The sequence below is a fragment of the Ambystoma mexicanum genome, chromosome 3p (assembly GCF_040938575.1).
Source record: "Ambystoma mexicanum isolate Mex_15411 chromosome 3p, UKY_AmexF1_1, whole genome shotgun sequence".
NCBI classification, from domain to species: Eukaryota; Metazoa; Chordata; class Amphibia; order Caudata; family Ambystomatidae; genus Ambystoma; species Ambystoma mexicanum.
In genome coordinates, this window is record NC_090925.1 from 1227905167 (window position 1) to 1227931422 (window position 26256).

Sequence of the window (26256 nt, forward strand, 5' to 3'; positions counted from 1 at the left end):
GGCTGCGTTCTTGGCATCTAAACACCTGCCAGTGCCAACTGTTTCGCGGCGGCCCAGACCACACTCTTAAACACCCATCACAACCCTGTCTTCCTGCAAAACGCCATTGCTGATTCACAGCATTCTCACGTGTAATGTCACAGAATTCATTGACGGAGCTTGGCAAATAGGCAGAAAACTGGTTTTATTGGCCAAATGCACACATTAATCATTCGTGCCCCAGAACCTGCAACACTCTTCAGCCCCCCTGGGAGATACCACTAACATTGCAATGAAACAATGGTCAAATTGGTGCTATACAAATAAATACAATGGAAACCTAAAATGTGTTACTATGAAATTAGTTAACATTGATTTACCTTTAATTTTTGATAATGATGCAGACTGCTACAATGAGTAACTTTCGCAACATCTTCGGTAGTGTAGAACAATGAGCAAAGTTTGCAGTAAAATCCAGTCTTGGGCACTACGTGCTCCACACCTAAAATACAAGGAAGTTTTAGGATTACATGCAAGCAAACATTTCTAGTCAACAGATATACAACATGACTAATGTTCAGTATAACCATGTTAGAGGAAATTTGAAAATGTTACTTGCAAACAGCTGCTAAATAAACATGCTAACACTTATCTGGCACAGAATATGCACCTCATTTAACAATGTCAGATTCACAATATGAATGAAGACTACTGGGCAATCGTGTGGTATATTGGGTCAAATCAGTCAAACTAAAACCAAAAATAAGTTTGTCCTCCAGGACTTTTTCAAAGTTGTATATGCATTTTACTAAGAAAATTACTCCCCGTAGTGGGCACTGGACTATAGTCCATAGTCTTCTCCCTATACTTTCCACATGCATGGGACTAGTGTTCAGTAACACTGCAAAAATATCCCCTTTAAATTTGCTGCATGCACAGTTGTGCAAGGAGTTTGTGGGCAGGCGTGACCAGGCACATCTGTCCTTCCCACCCGTCTGCTACTTCCTAAGCAATAAAAGCAGCTCAGACGGTGGGTTGCATGGAGGTAAAGTGACTATGACATAGTCACTGTAGTGAGTAACCTAGCCCATTGCACTGCCCCCTTTCATCCCCAACTGCTAAGATTTTACAGCAAACAGATTTGGGAATGGCACAAACCCACTGGTTCTACAAGCATTACACAGGCAGACACCAGTTTGGACAGGTTCCCACATGGATGGAGCACCCTCAAAGGACTTAGAAGCCTGCTACCCGGACAGGCCGGTCCTGGGTGAGACATGCCCCCGCTTGCCACACAGCCAACCCATGTGACTATCCTTGACGGTGCGCTTTGAAAAACAAAGGCAGATTTCACAATCTGCTTCCTTGTGGTTCGGAAGGAGCCAGTAGAGACAATGGTAGTGTGTCCTCCACAAAAACATTCTCAATCTGCAGCAGGAGCAGAGCTCCAAGAGGGAACCTCCGTCCTGCTCCTCCGACGTGTGGTGTAGGCCAGATGGCCTTCTGGAATCTGGTGGAACTCAAGATTCTTGCCCTTGAGCAGCAAGAAAGATGCCTACAAACGGATCCCCACTTGCCAGGCAAGGGAGCCAAAGAGCACACATGATCCATTTGACAAACATAGGAACTTTAATGACAAAGCGCAAAAACGTGGAAAAGCTCAGAGCAAAAGAGGACGCCCAACACAAAGGTTAAAAAATATGAATATGGCTGCCAGAGGGGGTTTAGGGAGAGGGCAGTCATTGGCTGGGGTAGTATGACCCAGAGATTGGTTAGGAGAAAGACAGTTCAGAACAAACTGATTTTTTCTTCGAGGATTCCCAGCCTGACAGTTAATATTCATGAGCATGTGAATCCATGCCAGACCCCATGCTGGAAAAGTCCAGAGAATCAGCCCTGAGGAGCTGTGTGATCGAGTCATGGATGGGACCGCAAGGACTCCATTTCCATAGCCTGGGACACAGCTTGGGCCTCCTTAAACCTGCGCACCCCCCCCCCCCCCCCCCCCCCAAGACATCCTCTTCTCCGGCATGGCAGCAGATTTAGGCAAAGTCACTTGAGCAGTTTCACATTGGAGGTTGCGACACCTGCGCTGTGGGGGGGCTACCTGACCAGGGGTCAGTGCCTTTTGCCTTCGTGAGAGCAAAAAGTTATGTTAGTTGGCATTTATACAGTGCTCTATACATCATTGGTATGACCACAAAGTGCTTCTAGGTTGAACTCTCTCGGGAACCATAGTTCGGATAGTGTTGTAGGGTGTGGGGGTGCAGCTGATGTAATTGCCGGATGGTAGCTGCATCCTAGCGTTGGGTGCAGTGCTAAAGATATCAGTTGGATGTGTGCAGTCTGGTGGGTCACCCAGACTGGGTTCTGGCTGTGTTAGGCCTGAAGGACGCATATGTGGGAAACTAGGCTGGAATATGGTCGACTAGCTGCATTTTGTTAGGGTGATGAAGTGTTCATGGGGTCGTACTCGTATGAACAGCGAAGCAGAATTAATCAGGGAAATAGCGGTGTTCTAGTTGAGTGGTGTAGTGACCAGGCACGTGAACAGATTGGCAGGGAGCAGAGCGACATCGACGGACAGGAGGGGGGATATGGATGTATAGCAAGAGGAAAGCAGGGTACAGTGACACGTGTGGGGCATGTTAACATTTATATAAAGATGGAACCCTTAAGAATGTCATGTTGGGTCTTAACAGGCAGAGTACAACACAGTAATCTTTGAGCAGACTATATAGAAGAATCTTTGAGCAGACTATGGAACAAGTTTGTAAGTGTTCTCCAGCATGGGTCTGGCATGGATTCATATGCCCATGAATCTTCCATGTCGTCAGGCTGGGAATCCTCAGTAAAGAAAAAAATAATCAAGTTTCACTTCGGAACGGTCTTTCTCCTAACAACCAATCACTGGTCTCTGGGTCATACTGCCCCCAGTCAATGACAGCCCTCTACCTAAGCCCCTCCCTCTGGCAGCCATCTTCAGAAAGTGGCAGTAGGACCAAAAGAGCCGCATAGGTATAGCCAGGAGGGTTTGCATGTGAATCCATAGCAGTACACGCACAACCACGGGAGGTGGCAAGGCCCAACATTAAGCATCTCTTAACTCCTTACTAGGTCCACCTTCAGGCGAACAGGTGATGCAGCACTGCTTGGCCGTCTCCTCCCTGGAAACCCGGTCAACGCAGTAGAATCTCGTGAAGTTTGAGTCGACCTCCACGTAGCAGCCCTGCAGATGTCCAGCAAGGGCACCCCAGACAGGAACGCCATAGTTGCGATTGCTCTGGTCGAATGGGCTCCCAGCCAGGCAACGGTCGGTTTGCCAACCGATGACAAAGGGTGATGCAGCTAGAGAGCCACCTGGAAATGGAAGGGGAAGCCTTGGAGATTGCCTTTCTTTGGTTCACAGAGCCAAAGTTCACAAACAGCTGTGATGTCTTCCGAAAACTTTGTGCGGTCCACATAGAACTTCAGCACTGTAGCCACATCCAGTGAGTGCAAAGTCCTCTAAGCCGGCGACGGGAAGAAAACAGGCAACACCAAGGGCTCGTTGAGATGGAAGTCCAACAGCACCTTGGGCATGAAAAGGAGGGGTGCATCCTCAGCACGACCCTTGTTTTGTGGAATGTCAAGTACAGAGGCTTACAGGATAGGGCCTGGATCTCTCCCACTCGTCGTGCGGAGGTGATGGCCACAAGAAACGCTGTCTTCCACGATAGGGATTTCAGAGGCGCCGAATGAAGAGGCTCTAACGGAGGACCCATGACCCTACTCAGCACCACATTGTTACTGCCGGTGAAGGCTCCGGCCGCGGCGTGGGAGATCAAAGGGAAAAGTCCTTTCATGAACTCCTTAACCAGGCGGTGCGACCACAGCGACGACCGCCCCAGCACTAGACGATTGAACCTCTTCCATTCAGGTCCGAAGCACTTGAGTCAAGGAAGCCTTGGCAAGTAACTCTTTGCAGTCCACCGGGATGTCGCAGCCTCCGAACTCTAATGCTGCAGGAGCCGGGCATGCAGGTTCAGTGACCCTGGGTCGCAGGGCAGAATCCCACCTCCTTCACTCGCGAAAAGATCTGCGTCTGCTGGAAGCTTGACTGGAGGGGACGCCGACATGTCCAGAAGGTCCAGGTACCATCTGCCTCTGCAGTGCGACAAGGATCACCCTGCATCAGGACCATCCGAGTTGATTGATGCGTCGCAGAAGCAAAGCAATGGGGGAAATGCATAGAGGAACAGGCCGCCCCAGGTGAAGGAGAATGCATCCCGTGCTCCCCGGCTGGGGAACCTCCGGCACTTGGGTGTTCTTCGCCATCGCAAACAGATAGATCTGGGATTGCCCCATCGTCAGAATAGAGGATCCACTTGGTCCTGCCGAAGCTCCCACTCATGGCATGAGCGCAATTGCCTGCTGAGTCGGCCGCAGTGTTCTTCACTCCTGCCAGATGAAATGGGACGAGGAACATCTGTGCGACGGCCCCTTTGCCATAGGTCCTGCGCCTCCCTGGAGAGCGCCGGGGGATTTGGTGCACCCTGCTTCCGGATGTTAAACATGGTGATGTTGTCTGAAAATCTGCACCACCTTGCCCTTGAGGGACGGAAGGAAAGACCTGAAGACCCAAAACACAGCCCGTAGCTCCAGAACATTGACGAGCAACGACTTCTCCGGTAGCCGCAGGTCTCTTGCGTGGAGGAGACCTACATGCGCACCCCACCCCCCCAGGGATGGTCTGTCGTGACAGTCTCCTGATGAAAGGGGGGGGGTCTGGAAATCCACACCCGCCAGATACGCATGGACACCCTACCACCAAATTACTCGACGGAAACTCTCGTAGAGGGTGATCTCGTCCTCTAAGCTTCCCGATACTTGGGTCCAATGGGCTTCAAGGAACTCCTGCAGTGGTTGCATTCGCAGCCTGCACAGGTGAATGAGGTAAATGCACAACTAAATGCCGAGGAGGGACTTGATGACCCCACCTGTGCAATCTTCAGGGTCAACAGCTATTGTACCTTGCCCAGGATGGCCACTATTCTCAGACCGAGACGCCAGACAACACTGTTGAGCCGGGACCCCAGAAACAGCGCGTCCTGCGATGGCACCAAGCAGGACTTCACAAAGGTTGAGAACCCCAGTTCTGTGAGTAGCCGGACGGTCCCCGCCGTGTGCTCGACAGTGGTCTATATCGACTTTGCTCCCAATCGTCCAGTTAGGGGTAGACTTGAATTCCCCTGCAGGCGCAACTGTGCCGCCACTGGCGTCAGACACTTGGTGAAAACACTTGGTGCCGACTTCAATCTGTCGGGAAGGGCCTTGAATTGGTAATGCTGCCCTTGGACCACGAAGTGCAGAAACTTGCAGTGTCCCTTGTGAATGGGGATGTGGAAATAGGCACCCTCCAGGTCCAGCAATGATAGAAAATCCCCTCTTCCAGTTGTCCCAGCACGTGCTGAAGGGTGACCATCCGAAACTTCTGGGACCTAATGTACTTGAGGTGGCAGGGGTCTAGTATGGGTCTCCAACCGCCAGTCTCTGACGAGGCAGTACTGGGAGTACTCGAGCCCCGGAGCCTTTTTTGGGACAAGCTTCATCGCCGCCCCCCCCCCCCCCACCCACCCTCTTGCCTCAGCATGGCCCGTACCTCCACCAGAAGTTGAGGGATGTGGTTTTCCTTCCTGGCCACTGGTGGAATGCATGGGCACTTCACATGAAATTCCAGTGTGTACCTGTGGGCCAAGGTGTCCAGCACCCAACTGTCAGTGGAGCTGGACTTCCACATGCTGATTAAGTTTGCCAGCCAGCCTCCCACCAGGGTGCACAGGTGGGGGCCCGACATCACAGCCAGTTCAATCCTGCTTTGCCATGGGGCTTCACCTTGGCGGCGGCCTCTTCCGGACTTACTGCAGCCCCTGTAGGCTTCCTGAGCCGAAGAGCGGGATGGTTGACGATAGGATGACGAGCCACCACCGAAACCTTTGGAGTATCCCTGGGACTTTCCTCCGAAGGCCCGAAAGGACGGCCGTCGCTGCTGGAGCGTGCCCAACGGCCAGGCTGTCTCAGTATTCTTGATGGCCCGAAGAGACTCGTCCACTGTCTTGCTGAATAATTTGTCCCCGAAGGGCATGTCCAACACCCTCGACTGTACATCCAGGTGGAAGCTAGTGGCCTTCAACCAAACTCGCCGAAGGCAAACAGTTCCACCTGACGGAAGCCCGTGTTGGCGATGCCCGTGGCCACTGATGGCATGGTCCGATGCCACCTCGCCTTCTTGCAGGATCTCCAGCGCTTCCACTCTCGTCGGGAAGTCAGTCCAGGAGGGGAGCGATCTTGACCCACAGCTCCTAGTCGATTATCCTCACCGCTCCACACCCACTTCGCCGGGGTCCATCCCATAGGACCTGGCCTCGACGAACTTATCCAGTTTCAAACCAGAAAGCTCCTCCGAGGAAAACTGATCCTTGCAGGACTACCGCCCCCTCCCCTCTTCTGCTCGACCAGTGGGGACAGTCTAGGGGAGATGATTGGCATAGTCTTCAGTGGTGTCTTTTCAATGGGTAGAAAAGACGATTCCCTCCGAGCAGTTTTCGGGGGACGCCTCATGAGAATATGCAGCCCTAGCAAGGGACGCCACAACTCCTTCCAGGGAGGACTTTGCCTGGTGAACCGGGGCCTTCATTACCTCGGGCACGCTTGAAGCCTTCACCTTGGGGGGGCGGTTTAGCACCCCCCCCACCCTTGGCTTTCTACGTCGAAGTCGGCTGGGGCTTCTCCAGAAGCTTAACCGGATGGTCCGACTATCTTCTTCGTTGACTCAGAGCATTGGCTCGTGGTTGAGGGTGCTGGAGATGCTGTTCCAGACGTGGCCGCAGAGGAGCCAGTCCCAACGGGGCTCCCAGTGCCCGCAGGCTCGTGGTGCTTTGCCTTATGATGGGCCCCGTGGCCGGGGCGCCCTGAAAGAAGACCACTCAGATTTCCTCTTGCTGGGTGAGACTTGCTGGCTGGGATCTTTGTCTGGAGCCTCTCTGAGAGCGGCTTGCAACGGTCCTTCATGGTTGCAAGGAACCATATCCTTGCAGAACGCACAGGTTTCCTTCACGTGCATTTGGTCGGAATATAGGCAGTTAAGGCATAGGGAGTGCCCATCATCCAGGGCACATCCTGAACAGAGGCGGCAAGGCTCCTTTATCTTCAGCCATGTCCACACAGAGTAGGCCTCAAAGAATATTCTGGAATCCTCAAAGGGAACTAGACGATAAATCGCCCTTGAGGGACGTAGACAGTTCCAAAAAACGGGTCCCCATTAGTCGAATGAGGGATAGATGGAACAAGTTACTTACCTGTAACTGTTGTTCTCCAGCATGGGTCTGGCATGGATTCACATACTCATGAATATTACCCGTCGTCAGGCTGGGAATCCTCGGTAAAGAAAAAAACCAGTATCAGTTTCGTTTCTGATCTGTCTTTCGTAGTAACAACCAATCACTGGTCTCTGCGTCATACTGACCACAGCCAATGACTGCCCTCTACCTAAGCACCGCCTCTGGCAGCCATCTTCAGATTTGGAAGCACGTGAAGTGGCAGTATGACCAAGTGAAGAGCCGCAGAGGGGTAGGCGGGAGGGTTCGCATGTGAATCCATGCCAGACCCATGCTGGAGAACAACAGTTACAGGTAAGTAACTTGTTCCTTCTCCAGCATGGGGTCTGGCATGGATTCACATACTCATGAATAAAGAATACATAGCAGTACACACATGCACAACCACGGGAGGTGGCAAAGGCTCAACATCAAGCATCACATCAACTCAACATTAAGCATCTTACCTCCTCCCCAGGCTCACCTCAGGCGAACAGGTTGCGCAGCACTGCTTGGCCGACCCTGGACTCCTCCCTGGAATCCCGGTCGACGCAGTAGAATTTCGTGAAGGTGTGCGTCGACCTCCACGTAGCAGCCCTGCATATGTCCAGCAGGGGCACACCAGATAGGAACGCCGTGGTAGCTGCGATCGCTCTGGTGGAATGGGCTCTCGGACGGCCAGGCAGCGGTCGGTTTGCCAACCGGTGACAGCACATGATACAGCCGGAGAGCCATCTGGAGATGGAAGCCTTCGAGAGAGCCTTCCCCTGATTGACAGGTCCAAAGTTCACAAAGAGTTGTGACGTCTTCCGAAAACCCTTAGTGCGGTCCACGTAGAACTTCAGCGCTCTAGCTACATCCAGCAAGTGCAAAGTCCTCTCAGCCGGCGACGAAGGCGACGGGAAGAACACAGGTAACACCAAGGGTTCGTTGAGATGGAAGTCCGACGGTACCTTGGGCATGAAGGAGGGGTGCGTCCTGAGCACTACCCTCGTGTCGTGGAAAGTCAAGTACGGGGCCTTGCAGGAAAGGGCCTGGATCTCTCCCACTCGTCGTGCGGAGGTGATGGCCACAAGAAAAGCTGTTTTCCACGATAGAAACTTCAACGGGGCCGAGTGCAGAGGCTCGAACGGAGGTCCCATGAGCTTGGTCAGCACCACGTTGAGCTCCCACGCCGGGGCCGGAGCCTTCACCGGCGGGAACGATCTGAACAGTCCCTTCATGAACTCTTTCACCAGACGATGAGACCACAAGGACGTCCGGCCCGTGGTTCTGGTGTATCAGGAGATCGCAGCAAGATGAATCTTGATGGACGCGTGTGCCAGACCAGCTTTGGCCAGCGTCAGCAGGTACGGCAGTACTTGGGGAGCCGTAATCCGTAGAGGGTTAATCTTCTGTGCGCGGCACCAGACAGAGAACCTCTTCCATTTGTGTCCGTAGCATTTAAGAGTCGAGGACGCCCTGGCCTTTGCAAGAACCTCTCTGCAATCGGCCGGTATGTCGTATCCTCCAAACTCTAGCGCTGCAGGAGCCAGGCCTGCAAGTTCAGCGACTTCGGGTCGTGGTGGAGGATGGCGCCTCCTTCCCTGGAGAGTAGATACGCGTCCGCCGGCAGCTTGATCGGCGGGGACGCTGACAAGTCCAGCAAGTCCGGGAACCATATCTGCCTCGGCCACGCAGGTGCGACGAGGATCATCCTGCACCGTGACCTCTTGAGCTGGTTGATGAGCCGGATTAGCAGAGGCAAAGGAGGGAACGCGTAGAGGAACAGGCCCTCCCAGGGGAACGAGAAAGCATCGCCCATGCTCCTCGTCTGGGGAAACCTGCTGGCGAACCTCCGGCACTTGGTGTTCGTCGCCGTCGCGAACAGGTCGATCTGGGGTGTGCCCCACCGTCGGAAGAGGCGATCCACCAGATCCTGCCGTAGTTCCCACTCGTGGCACGAGCGCAGCTCCCTGCTGAGTGAGTCGGCGATGGTGTTTTTTATCCCTGCCAGATGAAACGGCACCAGAAAAATCCCTTGGGCGACGGCCCAATGCCACAGGTCCTGCGCCTCCTTGGACAGCGCTGGGGACCTGGTTCCGCCCTGTTTCCTGATGTAAAACATGGTGGTGGTGTTGTCGGTGAAGATCCTCACCACCTTGCCCTTGAGGGACGGAAGGAAGGACCCGAGGGCTCAAAACACTGCACGGAGCTCCAGGACGTTGATATGCAGGGACTTTTCCGTCGGGAGCCAGAGTCCCCTTGCGTGCAGATTTTCGGTGTGCGCTCCCCACCCTTCCAGGGAGGCATCCGTGGTCACAGTCTCCTGGTGGGCTGGGGCCTGGAATTCCATGCCCGCCGTCAGATGCGTGCGGGTGCCCCACCACCGTATCGCTCGTCGGAAGCTCTCGTCGAGCTTGATCCTTTCCTCGAAGCTGCCCGTCGTCTGGATCCAGCGCGCATCCAGGAATTCTTGCAACGGGCGCATCCGGAGCCTGCACATGGGAATGAGGTAGATGCAGGAAGACATCATCCCGAGGAGGGACTTGATGGACCTCACTTTGGCCGCGTCGGCCACCAACATCCGTTGCACCTTGCCCAAGATGGTCCTGGTCCTCTCCTCCGACGGGGAGGCCAGAAGGGACACTGTCGAGCCTCGCTCCCAGAAACAGTGCGACTTGCGCGGGCACCAGGTGGGATTTGGCGTAGTTCACGGAGAATCCCAGGTCCGTGAGGAGTTGGACGGTCCTTGCCGTGTGGACCACGGCGAGCTCCCTCGTCTTGGCGCGGATGAGCCAGTCGTCCAGGTAGGGGTAGACGTGAATCCCCTCGCGGCGCAGCTGCGCCGCCACCGGTGCGAGGCACTTGGTGAATACCCTGGGTGCCGACCGTAGTCCGAAGGGAAGGGCTTTGAACTGGTAATGACGCCCTTGGACCACGAACCTGAGGAATTTCCGGTGCCCCTTTAGGATGGGAATGTGGAAGTAGGCATCCTCCAAATCCAACGACGATAGGAAGTCTCCTTCCTCCAGCTGACCCAGGACGTGCTGGAGGGTGACCATCCGGAACTTCTGCGCCTTGATGAACTTGTTCAGACGTCGCAGGTCTAGGATGGGGCGCCATCCTCCAGTCTTCTTCTTCACGAGGAAGTATCTCGAGTAGACTCCGGAGCCCCGAAGCCCCTTTGGGACGAGTTCGATGGCGCCCTTCCTGAGCATCGCCTTCACCTCCAGGAGAAGTTGAGGGGCGTGAAGTTCTTTCCTGGCCACGGGGGGGACGCGCGGGCACCTTCTTTGAAACTCGAGCGCGTGGCCCCGGGCCAGGGCGTCCAGCACCCAACGGTCGGTGGAGATGGACTCCCACACGCTGACGAAGCCCGCCAGCCGGCCTCCCACCGGGGTGCTTCGGTGGGGGCCCGACCCCACGGCCGGTTCAATCCTGCTTGGACGCGGCCTTGCCGCCTTGACCTCCTTGGCGACGACGGCGGGGTCCGCTAGACTTGCCTCGTCCTCTGTAGGCCTCTTGCGACGACGAGCGGGCCGCTTGACGGTAGGAAGCGAAACCGCCGCCGGAACCTTTGGAGGCGCCCTTGCCTCCGCTGCTCCGAAAGGGCGTCCGTCGTTGCTGCAGAACTCCAAGGGCCCGGGCCGTCTCAGTATCCGCCTTGATGGCCTGAAGGGAATCGTCCACTGTCTTCCCAAACAGATTGTTCCCGTCGAAGGGCATGTCCAGGACTCTGGTCTGGACGTCCTGCCGGAAGTCCGTAGCTTTGAGCCATCCACGACGTCGAAGGCAAACTCCGTTGCCCAGCTGGCGGAACCCAGTGTCGGCGATGTCCGTCGCCACGGTGATGGCGTGGTCCGAGGCCACCTCACCTTCCTGCAGGATCTCCAGGGCCTCCGCCCTCTTGTCGTCCGGCAGAAAATCCAGCAGGGGAGCTATCTTGTGCCAGAGCTCCCTGTCGTAGCGAGCCACGATAGCCAAGGCGTTGGCCGCTTTAATCGTCGTCGCTGCAGACGAGATGACTACGTCCCATAGCATCCAATTTCCTTCCCTCGCCGTCCGGCGGGGAAGTCGATGTGGAGGCCGCACCCCCCCCCCCCGCTTTCTTCCTGGCTGCCGCGGAGACGACGGAATCCGGGGTAGGCTGCGCCCGGAGGCACAGGGGGCCCGTGTCCGGGACCCGGTACTTTTTCTCGTACCGGTCTCTTCTAGCTGGCGTCGTGGAAGGGTTCTTGAGGAGGGAAAGGCCCTCATCCCAAATGTCGTCCAACAGAGGCACTGCGAGGACAGTCTTCCTCTTGGCCTCGCGCCGCTGATAAAGGAAGCCTTCCTTTTTCTTCTCCTCAGGGCAGAGTTGGAAAAGCTCGGAAGCCCTGGAGATCATGGAGTGGAAAGATCCGATCTCGTCGGGCGGAGAAGCCCTGGCGGGAGGCGACGACGGAAAATCCTCGTCGTATGCCTCGTCGTCCGTACCCGTCGCTGCCGTGTCAGTCCCCGTATCATCCCCTCGGGTGGACGGGGAGGAGGGCTGGACGGGGCGCGACGGTTGAAAAGGAGGTGGTGGATGGATCCTTCTTTTCTTGGTAGGGGGAACACCAGAAGGTCCCGGTTCTGGATCCCCCGACGGGAGAGGTTCCTCCGTCGGTAACGGTAGCCTCGTCCTTATCCCGGAGCATAAGGACTGTATGGCCAACAAAATGGCCGCCGAGTTGTCTTGCGGCGCTGGCAGAGGGGAGTCCGACGGGCGAGCAGGGGCCCCGTCGGTATCCTCGACGATGTCGTCGTCTTCACCTGCGTCGGGGTCCATTCCGACGGGCTGGCCTTCTTCCACGCCTAGGCCGTGGCTTAAGACCTCGATCAGTTCCTCTTCTGAGGTTGAGGCCGAATCTACGACGACGCCCTGCCCCCCCCCTTCTTCCCCACGGAGGGTTTCACGGGGGTCCTATCGATGGGCACAAAAGAAGACTCCCTCCGAGGAGGCAGGGAGATTCTGGGCCCCGAGGTCGCCACTACTGGTGCAGCCTCCACAGGCTGAGCCAGGGCCGCCGCGACCGTTTCGATAGAGGGCTTGGTCGGATGGATCAAGGCCTTCACCACCTTAGGTGCGCTCACCGCCTTATCCTTGAGGGAGGGGGCACTGCCACGCTCCTCCTCTGCCTTAGAGCTCGACCGGGGCCTCTCCAGGAGCTTCGCCGGGTGCTCGGCCTTCCTCTTACCCGACCCAGAGCGTTGGCTCGTGGTTGATGGTGCCGGGGAGGGTGCGCCCTGCCTGGCGCCCGTAGAGCCCGACCGTTCGGCGCTCCCGGTGCCAGCGGACTCGCGGTGCTTAGCCTTATGTTGGGCCCCCGTCGCCGGGGCGCCCTCAAAGGTCTTAGAAGACCGCTCGGATTTTTTCTTCTTCTCGCCAGACGGGCTTTTACCCTCCAGCCAGTTGGCGAGACGTTGATGGCGGTCCTTCATGGTCCGTTCCGACATGTTGCCGCAAAACGCACAGTCCTTCTCCCCGTGCGTCTTGTCCTCATGAAGGCAGTAAAGGCAGAAAGAGTGTTCGTCCTCCTTAAAGACGTTCTGCAGCTGGCATCCAGGGCAGACCCTGAACAGTTTTCCGGGCGTCGAGCTTCCCTTCTCCTGGGCCATCTCCGAGACCGGGCCTGAGAAGCTTCTGGAGTCCTCCGAAGTGTAGCTCGACGAAATCTTCACCCTTGAGGGGCACAGACGAATCCGACACGGGTCCCCGTTGATCGGATGTAGGATCGGTGGAGCTTGAGGCTCTTTTGACCGAAAGAATCGAAGTTTTTTGTGAAAAAGCGCGAAAAATAGCACTAACGCTCGAGAGCAATAGCACGAGGATCCCAAAACATGAACGTGCGGTAAAAATCTGAAGATGGCTGCCAGAGGCGGTGCTTAGGTAGAGGGCAGTCATTGGCTGTGGTCAGTATGACGCAGAGACCAGTGATTGGTTGTTACTACGAAAGACAGATCAGAAACGAAACTGATACTGGTTTTTTCTTTACCGAGGATTCCCAGCCTGACGGGGAATATTCATGAGTATGTGAATCCATGCCAGACCCCATGCTGGAGAAGGAGCTTCAGGCTCGATTGACCGAAAAAATAGAGAAAACTAAGAAAAAAGCACTAAACACAGTAAAATGCCAGAGAGCTAATCACCACTCTAATGTGCAGTAAAACTCTTAAGATGGATGCCAGAGGTGCTTAGGTAGAGGGCAGTCATTGGCTGGGGCAGTATGACCCAGAGACCAGTGATTGCTTGTTCGGAGAAAAACAGTTCAGAAGTGAAATAGATTTTTTTTCCCTTACTGATGATTCCTAGCCTGCCAGGGAATACCCATGAGCATGTGAATCCATGACAGACCCCATGCTGGAGAAGATTAATACGTGGGAGGGTAATACATTTGAACATGTGTTTTACATACCACACCAAAGGACTGCCAGGGGACCACTCCGTTGGTGATCGTGTGAGGTACAAATATCCTTTAACATCTACTGAACAGTAAAATCCTTTTACTGCACACCACCCACATCAGAATAGCAGAAAGGGAACTGAGGTAGAAGCATACAAAGAAACTCACGACTTAGAAACACCTGCCAACATTTACCGTTGGCTTTACAATGACTAACAAAAACTTACCAATAGGATTGTTTGGTTGATAGGGTCCAATTCCATCATCTTCAGTTTCTTTTTTTCCCTTTTCAAGTGCCTCCAAACGTTTACTGGTTTTGGCTTTCGTCTTACTTTTTGCTCCCAATTCTTCAGCATTACCAACCTCATCCAAAGTGACAAAATCGTCAATGTTTCCTGGGAAGCCACGCTACACAAGAAAGATACAAAGCATTTAACTACAGGATAACTAGACTTGGTTTACATTAGTAAGAAATGGGTAAAATCCATACATCGACATCAACAGTAAACCAAACAAAAAACTACCTTTTTCAATTTTTTTCTTGAAGCGGTTTTAACATTTGTGTCTTTGTCTCCATCATTTTCCACTTCCCCAACATTAGCCTGCTCATCTCCAACCGAACTGCTGCTGTCAAGTAATGCTTCATCATCCAAGAGCTGATCATCATCTGACTCTAGATCCTTTTCTGTTAGTTCCCCCTTCATGTCAGAGTCCTTTGCATTGTCACTTGCTTGATCACTAGACTTCCCCTCAGCACCGTCACCTTTCTGCGTTCCATCCAGTTTACTTGACTTCTTGTTTGATGCCTCATCTGGAGAATGAGCTCTTTTCCTGCAAAAACATGACATGCATTACTCAATATTAGCATTTCTGATTATAGTATCCAAGATTCACATCCTTTGCATATAGTCGGACATCTAGTGGAAATCAGGCAGCATTGCATTTTTCTTTCGAAGATAGAAAGACGACGTCAACATGGGCGTGACTAACACTATCCCCAATGTGCCTTTTAGTGTACCCAAAATCCCTCACGCGTTGAGGTATATCTGGTTGTGTTTTCTGCCATGAGGGAGCCTTCTAGTCAGCATGAGCAAGTACAAATAGAGAAGGTCTATGTTCAGTCTATTCCACAAGGGAAGGGTGTGCAGGTGAATCTAAGATACTCATCAGAAATGCATTACTCGCCGTAATGCAGGTCTTCTGATGCGGGTGAATCTGCTTAGAAGAACATGCTATGCAGAGACTAGCGAGTAGTACCCAGAGATGGTGGTGGGATGTGTGAAGGAACAGTAGCGAAGAGATCTTAGCACCACTTGTCCCACCCGAGAATCAGACCTAGAGTGTGCATCTAGGCAGTCGTGTGTTAAGGTGGTTACAGAACACCAGGTTGCCGCTTTGCAAATGGAATCAAGAGGAACATCTGCAATGAATGCTTTGGTAGCCCCTATCTCCCTCCTCCCTCCCAGAGTAGTGCACTCTAGGCGGCAAGGGTAGATCTCTTTGCAAGAGAAAGTGTGATGCAGTTTATGATCCACTTAGGAAAAGCAGATTTAGATACTGTGACCCCCCCCTGCTCTACTAGTTGCCACTGAAACAAAACTTTGTTTTTTAGTGGCTTTGCCTTTTCCAGATTGTAGATAACCGTTCTCCTTACAGTGTGCAGTGGCTTCTTCCCACCACGTTAGTGGGGTTCTGGAAAAAAGGTGTGTAGTTCTATTGACTGGTTTACATGGAACTTCTGAGATAAATGTGGGTGTAAAGCGAGGGTGCGAGTGCTACACCACCTTGTCTTTGTGAATCGTGACAAATGGGCCCTGAACTGAAAGGGCATGCAGTTAACTCCTTATAGGAGGTGATTGCCACCAGGAAGGCAGTCTTGTAGGCAAGTGATTTAATGCTAGTCTTGTGCATTGGTTCAAAAGAAGGCCCCATTAATCTGGTAAGAACATTCACGTCCCAGCTGGGTTGGAATAGAGGGATGAAGTCTTTACCCCTTCCATAAAAGCTTTAATTACAGGAATTTCCCACCATGAAAACTTGCTCTGGGACGTGGTGTACGCCGAAAGCAGAGCTAAGTGGACTTTAAGAGAATTGAAAACCAGTCCTGAATCTAACAGGTAGGATAAGTAAACTAACCTCTTTAGGTGACAATTGATGCCCTTCCCATTACATCAGATGACAAAGTGCTTCCATTTGCTGGAGTAGCAATGCCTGGTGTTAGGTTTCCGTGCTCAAGAGTAGGTCCATGCATCTTTGAGGGAGCAGAGGTGCCGCACTTCCCAGGAGCCAGGCTGCTATGTTGTTTGAGGGCAAACTCCCCTGGTGTTGAGCCAGCATGTTGTATGGGCACGGCAGCTTCCTGGGAGGGGAGACCGACATTGCCATGAGACGGGAGAACCAAGGCGGGCGGGCCACCAGAATCATCCAGACTGGCTCTTTGTGCATCTTGTGCACTATTCGGTTGAGCAGGCGAATGAAGGTGGGGTGGTGTTCTCTGCAAAGAACGTCTGCCAGAAGATGAGTTCCCCTGGAACATGAGGAACATTATGCTTGGGAGCCAACTAACATGCTCAGGGACAGTTTGGACAGCCCTAGAGAGTGCCCCCTTGTTTAATACACAGCCGTAGTTCTGTCCGTGAGGACTAGAACTGTCCTCCCCTGTAGGTGTCCAAGGCCTTCAGTGCCTCGAACAAAGCGAGGCAGTTCCAACAGGTTGATGTGATTGGATGCTACCGCTGGGGACCACATCGGTTGAAGGAGGTGAGCTCCCCACCCAGTCAGATGAGACTGGAGTGTGCCTTCTACTTCAGGGGTGGTCCCCTGCCAAAGGTTTTCCCTTGACCACCACTGCAGAGACTGAACGAGTGCTGCCGAGACAACCCCTCGATCGTCCCGCTGGCCCGACATCATTCGCTCGAGAACCGCTCCGGCACGGGGCTCATGTGCAGGCTTTGTGTACGGTCACCTGGTGACTGGCTACATGGTGAGGGATCTGGAACAGCACGTTTGGATCCTTCTCATTGGAGGGAAAGACCAGGCCTTCTTTGGTCCGAATTACAGCCCTGGGTTTAGACGATTTTTTCTTGTTGATCGAGAAACCTCAGTTCAATAAGATCTGCGTCTCCTGGGTATTTGTTTGGCATGTTCCATCCTGTTATGAGCCAGTCGTCGAGGTAATGAGACTGGGATCGACTTCCTGTGCAGATGAGCAGCTACTACTGCCAGTACCTTCGTGAATATCCATAGTGCTGAGACAATGCTTGAAGGGGCAAACCTTGAACAGAATGGGTGTCCTCTATCGTGAACCAGAGGTACTCTGTGTGCCGGCAACATTGAAATATTAAAGTATGCACCTTTGTCCAATGTGGCAAGGTAATATGCCTGCTGCAGCAGGATTACCTTGTGCAGTGTCGCCACCCTGAATGAGGTATTACATGATTGTTCGCCGGTGCAGGTCTAAAACAGGTCACGTGGAGACTGGTCTGGGTTACCCTGTAGAGTTGCCAACAGCTTCTTTGCTTCACAAGCCTAATCAGCTTGTGGCCCTGCTTTGATTTCCTTTTTCTACAAAGACTTCTAAAACATTGTGCAAAGACTTACTTACCTGCAAGAAGTGCTTCAGTTCACCTAGACTTTTGCCCAGTTGACTGGCCTAGCCTGGCTCCCTGAATGACTTACCTCCAACATTTTGTTTGGTCTTCCTCCCAGGAAGGGGTTAACTAACATACACTGGGTTACCAAAAGTACTTACCTGCTTCAGAATTTGTGTAAATTCTTGTTCTGTCCCAATAACCTTTTCTCTTTGACATACTCGCAAGTCTGATCCTAAATGCTAACAGGATATATTAAGAGTTTGTGTGTTATTATTCTATTGACCCCTTCTGAAGGCTTACCGACCGTTAAATACATTGTTTAATCAGGAAACCTAGTGTGTAAGTTTATTTGAATACTTGTCACTGAATCTGTGTAACTTCTGTACAGCCCACATTGACCCCTCTTTTACGATAAGCGTGGCTGCTCAATCACGCTACCAACCTGTGTAGTACAGACTTATACGAAAGGTTGTGTTCCTATTGCCAGGAGGGTCAGGGTTGTTGTAGTGTACCCAAAGGGTACTGCATACAATCTTGCCTAACAGGGCACAATGCTTTCTACAGGGCGCAGCTTTGTCCGAAGGGGATTCTGCCGAAGACAGTGGAACCCCTGCCCTTTTTGGAGTGGTAGTGACCAACAAGGAATCTGGTGTAGCATAAACCCTTAGTGTTTTATGGAAATTGATGGTGGGGGAGAGGGGGGGGAGGGGGGGGTATGCGGCACCGGGTTTGATGGATGGGGATAGCAAGGAAGGGGCCAGCTGCCTCTTTAAAGAGTTCAGTAGGGGGGCTTGCTTAACTAGTCGGGTCTTCTCTGAAGCTGCCTCATTTGTTGCAATGACAATGCATTACTTACCGTAAAAGCATTTCTGATGGTTGTATCTGCTTAGATTCACATGCTGTGCATAGGTCCGACATCCAGTGGTCACTGCGGAGTATTGCATTTTGTTTTTCGTAGTCGAAAAGGGGACGTCGACAAGGCGTGTCTGTAACACTATCCCTATAGTGACGTGCGTTGTACCCACAATCCCTCACGTGGCTGCTTTTTAGAATAGCATTAAAAATCCGATCGTCAACAGGTGACAAATCCCCCTGGAGTGGAGAGGGGGATCTAGGCAGATTACATACGGGTCAAGGGTATGCGTTGGTGATAACCAAGGACCTTGATCCTAAACCAAGGACCTTGATCCTAAACCAAGGACCTTGATCCTAAACCAAGGACCTTGATCCTAAACCAAGGACCTTGATCCTAAACCAAGGACCTTGATCCTAAACCAAGGACCTTGATCCTAAACCAAGGACCTTGATCCTAAACCAAGGACCTTGATCCTAAACCAAGGACCTTGATCCTAAACCAAGGACCTTGATCCTAAACCAAGGACCTTGATCCTAAACCAAGGACCTTGATCCTAAACCAAGGACCTTGATCCTAAACCAAGGACCTTGATCCTAAACCAAGGACCTTGATCCTAAACCAAGGACCTTGATCCTAAACCAAGGACCTTGATCCTAAACCAAGGACCTTGATCCTAAACCAAGGACCTTGATCCTAAACCAAGGACCTTGATCCTAAACCAAGGACCTTGATCCTAAACCAAGGACCTTGATCCTAAACCAAGGACCTTGATCCTAAACCAAGGACCTTGATCCTAAACCAAGGACCTTGATCCTAAACCAAGGACCTTGATCCTAAACCAAGGACCTTGATCCTAAACCAAGGACCTTGTTCCTAAACCAAGGACCTTGTTCCTAAACCAAGGACCTTGTTCCTAAACCAAGGACCTTGATCCTAAACCAAGGACCTTGATCCTAAACCAAGGACCTTGATCCTAAACCAAGGACCTTGATCCTAAACCAAGGACCTTGATCCTAAACCAAGGACCTTGATCCTAAACCAAGGACCTTGATCCTAAACCAAGGACCTTGATCCTAAACCAAGGACCTTGATCCTAAACCAAGGACCTTGATCCTAAACCAAGGACCTTGATCCTAAACCAAGGACCTTGATCCTAAACCAAGGACCTTGATCCTAAACCAAGGACCTTGATCCTAAACCAAGGACCTTGATCCTAAACCAAGGACCTTGATCCTAAACCAAGCCTGGGTCTTGATCAGCTGTCTCTTGTGCAAAAGGATTAATGGCTTCAGAAGTAAACTCCCGTGTTGGGTCCTCTGGGACATCTTCCTGGTGTCCTTCCTTGTGCAGAGATTAGCAATTTTTGCATTTAAGGAATGGGAGAGGAGGAGTCCTCCCTGGGTCTTTTTGGTGTAACGTACCTGTCTGAAAAGTCAATAAACTGGGACATTTTGTCCATGTATTGCTCAAACCTCTCCCTATTCAATAGGGTAGAGGCAGAAGGGAGAGATTTTCCCCAATAAGGCCTTAGGGGGGGGGGGGGGGCTTAAAAAAAACTGCGAGATAAGGTGCGGCCGTGTGCTCTGGCTGCTGAAATGTTAGCCGCAAGGCTCGTGAATTTCCAGCGGTTGTATCAAAGGTGTCGACGCGCCTGAAGGCTTGGTCGGTGCCTGAGGCCTTAGGTGTTTGTGGGCCCTCGGACGGTGTGTCGACTTTTAGGGTGAAAGCCCATTTCAAAAGGGATGCCCAGTCGCATGCTGTTAAAGTTGGGGGAGGGTACCCTGTCAAAAATTTCAGCAGCACTGTTGGCATTGTGCGCTTCGACGAATCCGAAGAGGCCTTAGGGGTGCGTTTGTATGCGTGGGTGCCCATGTCGCCGGTGTGATCTCCCCATAACGGAGCCAGTGGCTCGTCTGTCGGGCCAGCTTTTGGGAACTGCAAGCTCCGCCGAAAGGTTGATTGCTTTCAATTCGGAGCCATGGCTGCCGATGGATTCCTCATCCAAAGCAACGGCACCAACGGAGGAAAGGCTTTCAGCTTGCATAGCGTAGGCCGTCCAGCATTTAGTCCACCTGTCTTTCAATGTTTTTGGTCGAAAGCTTACAGGTCTTGCATGAGCGCTCATAGTGGTCGAGGAAGACAGATTGCACCCGCCATGGGTGTCCAAGGAAACTTGCTGTTAAACAAGCAAAATTTAAAGGGCGTCCTCCCCATAGCAGAGGGTAGCGGCAGCCAGACCAAGATAGATAAAGAGGGGTAAAGGAAATACATTCTTAGAGATGAATAAAAACAGGGCTCCACTCCCATACTTAAGGAACTGGACGGAGGGTTGAGGGCACGCGGTTGAGTCGAGCAGTTGGACATGGCAGAGTTATCAGTGGCAGGAACCCACGAGGCAGTCGAGATTAGTCTGGAGACTAGACTGTAGGTCGTGGGGACAAAGTTAGCAATATAAAACTAGCGCAACCCGCATTGGCAACCAAGTAGGTGGGTGGAGAAAAAAAAACTATCGGAGGGACCTCCACATGCGAGTGATTTTGGGTACACTACACGTCACGGATAGTGTTAAGTCATGTCGATGTCGCCTTTCGATCTTTGAAAGATGCAATACTCTGAATCGGTTTAGAATCACATGCTGCGCATATAGTGCGACATCTAGTGGAAATCACAAACATCAGAAATTTGATTGCAAGGCTATTAGAAAATTACATTTATTTTATATGAAAGCCTTACCTCGATTTTTCCTTTTCACTCTGGTCAAGTCCTTTGTTAGGAATCTGAAAAATATAAATAAGGGACAGTTGAAGTAGTTAATCATGGATACCTTCATTTCATTCATCATAACTTCACCTTTAAGTGTAGCACTCCATTTCACTCAATTAACATTTTTGAATATTGCCACTTTTCAGGATGGGAACCAAGGGAACAATTGAGAAACAATGTTCCCCGTTTACAGACTGCTAGCCTAAACATGCCACTCTCCACTCCTTTAAAAGCACTTGCTCAGCTACAACACTGATTGCCATCTGGCAATTGTGCAAGTCTATATTAAAGCCAGATTACACCCAGAATGATGCAGTTAATTCCAGCTCTGAAAAAAGGTAATCTGGTGATGCCAGCGTTCAGGCACGGGCCACATTTGAAATTGCAGGTATTGGCTCCTGTGAGCCAGCTCACGCTATGGAAGGTGATGTGTATTCTGCCTAGAAAGACAGTGCTTGCCAAATACCCCGGCCCCTGAAGGGCCATGCCTTCGTGATCTGGGAGGGCAATGCCCTCAGAAAGCTGCCCACCAGGCAGCTTTGCTGCTGCCCCAAGCTGCCAAAGACAACACCCATTCAAAGGGAGTAGCCTCAAACCAGGGCTCTGCATTTCTAAAGGCCTTTGATCCTAGTGAGAAGGAAGGGGGCAGGTTAGTGTGCACAGCGTAGGAAGACTTGCACCATCTGGTTTCTCTGCCTCTCCTTCCCCTGCCTGGTCCCTCCAATTCCTCTTGAGCAAACCGACTAGCCCCCAAGACTGTCAGTACTGAGAAGAACAAATGTTATTTACTAGCTGTTCTTCCCACAGATTACTCATCTTTGATAATTCCATATCATGCTTTGCAATCTCTGAAAAGCCTTCCACAGCAAAGGGCATGACGTAGATAAATAGCTTGCACTGCAGTTGCCCGTTCTTAGTTGCCCCCCCCCTAACCCCCCCTCTTTCTGCACAGCCGACATGAGTATATAACCTCCGTGGGCATTGAAAGATTAAAAAGAAAGTCACACATGGTAAGAGGGGTAGGCTGGGGGGAAGTGTAGGAACAAGCAGCAGAAACATTACCTGGGGTAAATAATTTGTTCGAATGGATTGTGTCCACCCCATGGATTCCTTATCGTTGGTAGACTTGCATGGCAGTTGGAGATGAAGTGGGAAGTGGATTTGTCACAATTGATGTCAGCAGCGTCCTGACCAGTCAACTACAAACACGCCCTGCAGAGGTCCTCCGAGCCAAGTCCCTGCAGCAGAACAGGACACACTGTTGACACTGGACAAACAGATGCACTTAAGGGGTTCCCCAAAGGGTGAAGATCTCCAAAAGGAGTGTCCTGACCAGACAAACCAAGCAGTAATGCTTACAAGTGTGTAGCGACGATCAGGACGCATCATTTCAAGTGTCCAGCACTGGAACCACTCTGAAGACCTGAAGCGGTAGCCACTCCACTTGCGGAATTGGCTTAGGTTTTCAGGGACATCCTTTCCCACAATGGAATAGCACGACGAAATGCATAGGATGATCCAACGGGATAACCAAGCAATAATTGGTCATATTGCCTAACATTTTCCATCCTGGAACTGTAAAAGCTATGCCTTTTTGGGTCCACCCGATGAAGCTTCTACATCCTTAGAAGGGTGAGGTGGATACAAAAATCTGGTAGTGCCATTTTCAGTGTCAGATGCAACCTTGGGAGGGGGGGGGGGGGGGGGACAAACCCTCATGACTACCTTATCCTTGGAAAATATTGTAAAGGAAGTTAATATGAAAGGGCTTGCAGCTCACTCTGAGCTGCAGTGATGGCTACCAAAAAGATGCTTTTCAAAGTTCACCTGAGTGGAAAGAATGGAGCTTCCTTTAAGCTTAATAGGTGGGTTGTACAGATGAGGTTGATGGAGTCGAAGACCAGGTGGAGTAAAGACAGCAGATCAGAGACTGAACAATGCTCTCGATTATGAAAGAACCAATAGATAATGAACCAGATTTGACAGAAAGCAGCGATCTTACAAGAGTTGCAAATAGGGAAAGCAGAGATACTACACAAATGGATTACAGATACAATTGACAAGATAGCCCCAGAAAAACCATTCACTCCAACAAAAGAGCAATGGCAAAATGGTTCAACCCACTATTAAGCACCACGAAAAAGGAAACAAAGGATGTAACTGGAATGGAGGAAAGAATACAACCTAGACAAAAAAAAAAATGTTCCAGAAACAAATTCACGCATACAAGGACATTCAAAAAGGCAAAGAGAAGGCATTAGGATGACAATCACAAATGCCACCAAAACACAAAAAGAAATGTTCAAAGAAATGAGAAAGCCACCAGGATGCAACACCTCGAGCCCCTTGGAAAAACTGCAACGACCTGGCAGACCACAAAAAAACATATCCGACAAACCATTCAATAGGGACCAACCAACAGCAACATACAACCAAACGAACCCAACTCAGAACCTCAGCACAAACTCAAAAACGTTCCTGAAATATCAGCTGAGGCATTCGCAATGCTGGTAAAACAGCAAGAAAGCTGGTTCACCCATGGATCCCTGTCCCCCGGACATCTACAAATCAATCCTTTCACAAGGACCATCATCTAAATATTACAGAAACCTTAATCACTAACAGGAACCGTGCCGAGGATCTTCAAATCAGCTTACATCAAACCACTTCTAAAAAACGCAAGTGGCGACGTAGATTACCTCTCCACTGCAGACCGATCTCAAACATCCCCTACCTGAAAAACTACTCAAAACCTACGTATACAAACTAACCCAAGGATATGTTGAAAAACACCACCTACTAGACTAAGCTCAAGTCGGCTTCAGATTCACAAAAGGAATAGAAACAGAACTACTATACATCTGGGACGACCTAAAAACTAACGCAAACTCCAACACAACCTCAGCCTTTATTCTGCTCGACCTCTCCGCAGCCTTTGACGCAGTTAGCCACGACACCCTAATCAAAAGATTAGAAGACATCGGCATAACAGACAGCACTATGCTGGACTAAATCATTCCTACCAGACAGAACAGAAACCGTATGGATCAAACCCACCCCACGAGTTAACGACCGGAGTACCACAATGATCCTCACTATCTCACCACTGTATTTCCACATCTACCAAACCTGAGTTATCAGAACCTTCAAGAAACACATTAGATGCTACAACTACGCAGAGGATACTCAAATCCGATCATTCCCAAGCCGATCATTCAAACGTAATCAAACATAACACTGTCTAAAAGAAGTCTTCAACTGGATGAATGCCAACAACCTGAAAATCAACCCAGGAAAAACAGAAATCATGATCATATCCAAAGACCAAGAGAACGAAACCACTATCTCGTGGCCAACGGAAATGGGGACTACACAGTCACTGTTTAAGGTAGTAAAAAACCTGGGGGTTTAAAGGTTTAAAATAGCAATTTGCAGAAAGACGGCCAATACAGAAAGCATTGCATTATTTAAAAGGTTAAATGGAGCAATTTGGAAAAAACTAAGGAAATTTGACCCTTGAAGAGCCAGAACCACATTGCATAATCCTTTCTCCAGGCTGGCAGAGGAAGAGTCACAGGTACCATTTGCAAAGTCAATTTTGAAATGTTTTCTGTGCACAAATGTGTATTACCCACTTTTAACTCCCATACAGGGTGCAACCAGCAAGAAGAGCTCCTGTGTAGTTTGTTTTGTCCTAGTTCCCTTTCCCCTCTGACCTGAATCTCACTGTAGATTAACTAGTGAGGCACAAAGCAGCAGGTGAGGGGCCGCAGCTCCTACGGAAGGCAACACAGGACCCTGATACTGCACTTAGTTGTGCACTGTACTAAAGACACCCTGCTCCGTTTGGTGCTGCCCAAATGGCCTTTCACATCTACTAGGGTTGGGATGAGAGATTAAAAAGCGAAACAATTCAAAGAAAAAACTTATTTCCCAATCCTCAGGCATGAACACCAGACCATTAACTTAAACCTCCTAGATCCTTGCTAGATCATCAATGCTAAATATTAAGGTTTGTGGAAGTAAAAGGATCCCCTAGGTGGGTATGTGCACGTCGAAAAGAAAGTGAAATTTAATATACACGTAAAATGAGGACTGGCTGCAGCCGTGTGGTGAATTAGGAGATTTTCCACTACCACCTAAACATGAAACAGGAGAGAAAATACTGACACCACAGGCTGCGCTCTACCTTCCTATTGTATTTGTGCATTTAGCCATTAAATTGGCTCATACTATGTAATCAGCTCAAAAGAGACTGCTTGACTCAAAGTATTTATACTTCTGTATTATTGTTCATACAGATAAACATTAAGTACTTGCTGTATTATTAATCATACAGGTTGACATTGTGTATTCCAAATGAGTTCAAATAAAATTCAACATTGCAAGTTGGCAAATGTAAATAGCACAAACGTCACGCCGCCAACGTGTTTCAACCCAACAAAAGGTCATCCTCAGGGCTTATAACTAGATAATATTCATGCAAATTCTATCACAATAATTAATCCATAATTTAGTTAGGAACATTTTGGTAATTGTTTTTCCTAGGAGTGCGATTGAATTAGCCAAATATGTAATGGTTCTTCAAATGTGGCGTAAAGTAAAAAACGACCGCTTTACATGTTCACTAGTGATAAGCAGGTTTCCCTCTGAGGATTCAATGGCCGTGATCGGCAGGTATTTCGAAGTCACACGCACAATGGCGAATGCCGTCGGGCAACGGAGCTGCATCCGATTCAATGTACATGTAAAGCGGTCGCTTTTTACATACACCCAAATACCGTACAGTTGCTTAACTGATCACCCCAATTTGAACATTTGAAGAACCATAAACTATTTGGCGATTTCAATCGCACTCCTAGAAAAAACAATGAACAAAATGTTCCTAACTAAATTGTGGATTCATAGGAGGTGGCCACGCAAGAGGGTGTTAACAAAGAATTTGTGGAATATTACAAAGAGCTGTATGGAGATGAGATAGGTGACCAGCGCATGATCAACGAAACGTTAGAAGACATAGGGCTGCCCAAGATAAGCGACGAGGAGAGGGAGGAATTAGATGAGCCAATCACGTTGGCAGAATTAGAAGAGGTAGTAAAGCAGCTGCCCACTTGTAAGGCCCCAGGGGCAGATGGGTTCCCCAGCAAATTTTATAAAGTATACAAGGAAGAAATCCTCCCCCTCCCCCCCCCATGCTGGATATGCTGAATGAAGCGTTTGAGATAGGACGATTGCCTGAGTCACGTAGAGAGGCGATTATAATACCGCTGCCCAAGCCCAATAGACCGGAGCACAGTTGGTTC

General features: G+C 50.6%; 1 protein-coding gene across 6 annotated transcripts in view; it reads right to left on the reverse strand.

The window, feature by feature from the left end:
- Positions 1–26256, reverse strand: part of MATR3 (matrin 3) — a 134407-nt gene that overhangs the window by 11519 nt on the left and 96632 nt on the right. For all 6 annotated transcript variants that reach the window (XM_069652690.1, XM_069652691.1, XM_069652689.1 and 3 more), the window contains 4 exons: positions 20924–20967; positions 14266–14572; positions 13969–14149; positions 360–481 (listed from right to left, as the gene is read on the reverse strand). In XM_069652690.1, coding sequence (XP_069508791.1) covers positions 360–481; positions 13969–14149; positions 14266–14572; positions 20924–20967 — 654 coding nt within the window. The remainder of the gene's footprint in view (positions 1–359; positions 482–13968; positions 14150–14265; positions 14573–20923; positions 20968–26256) is intronic.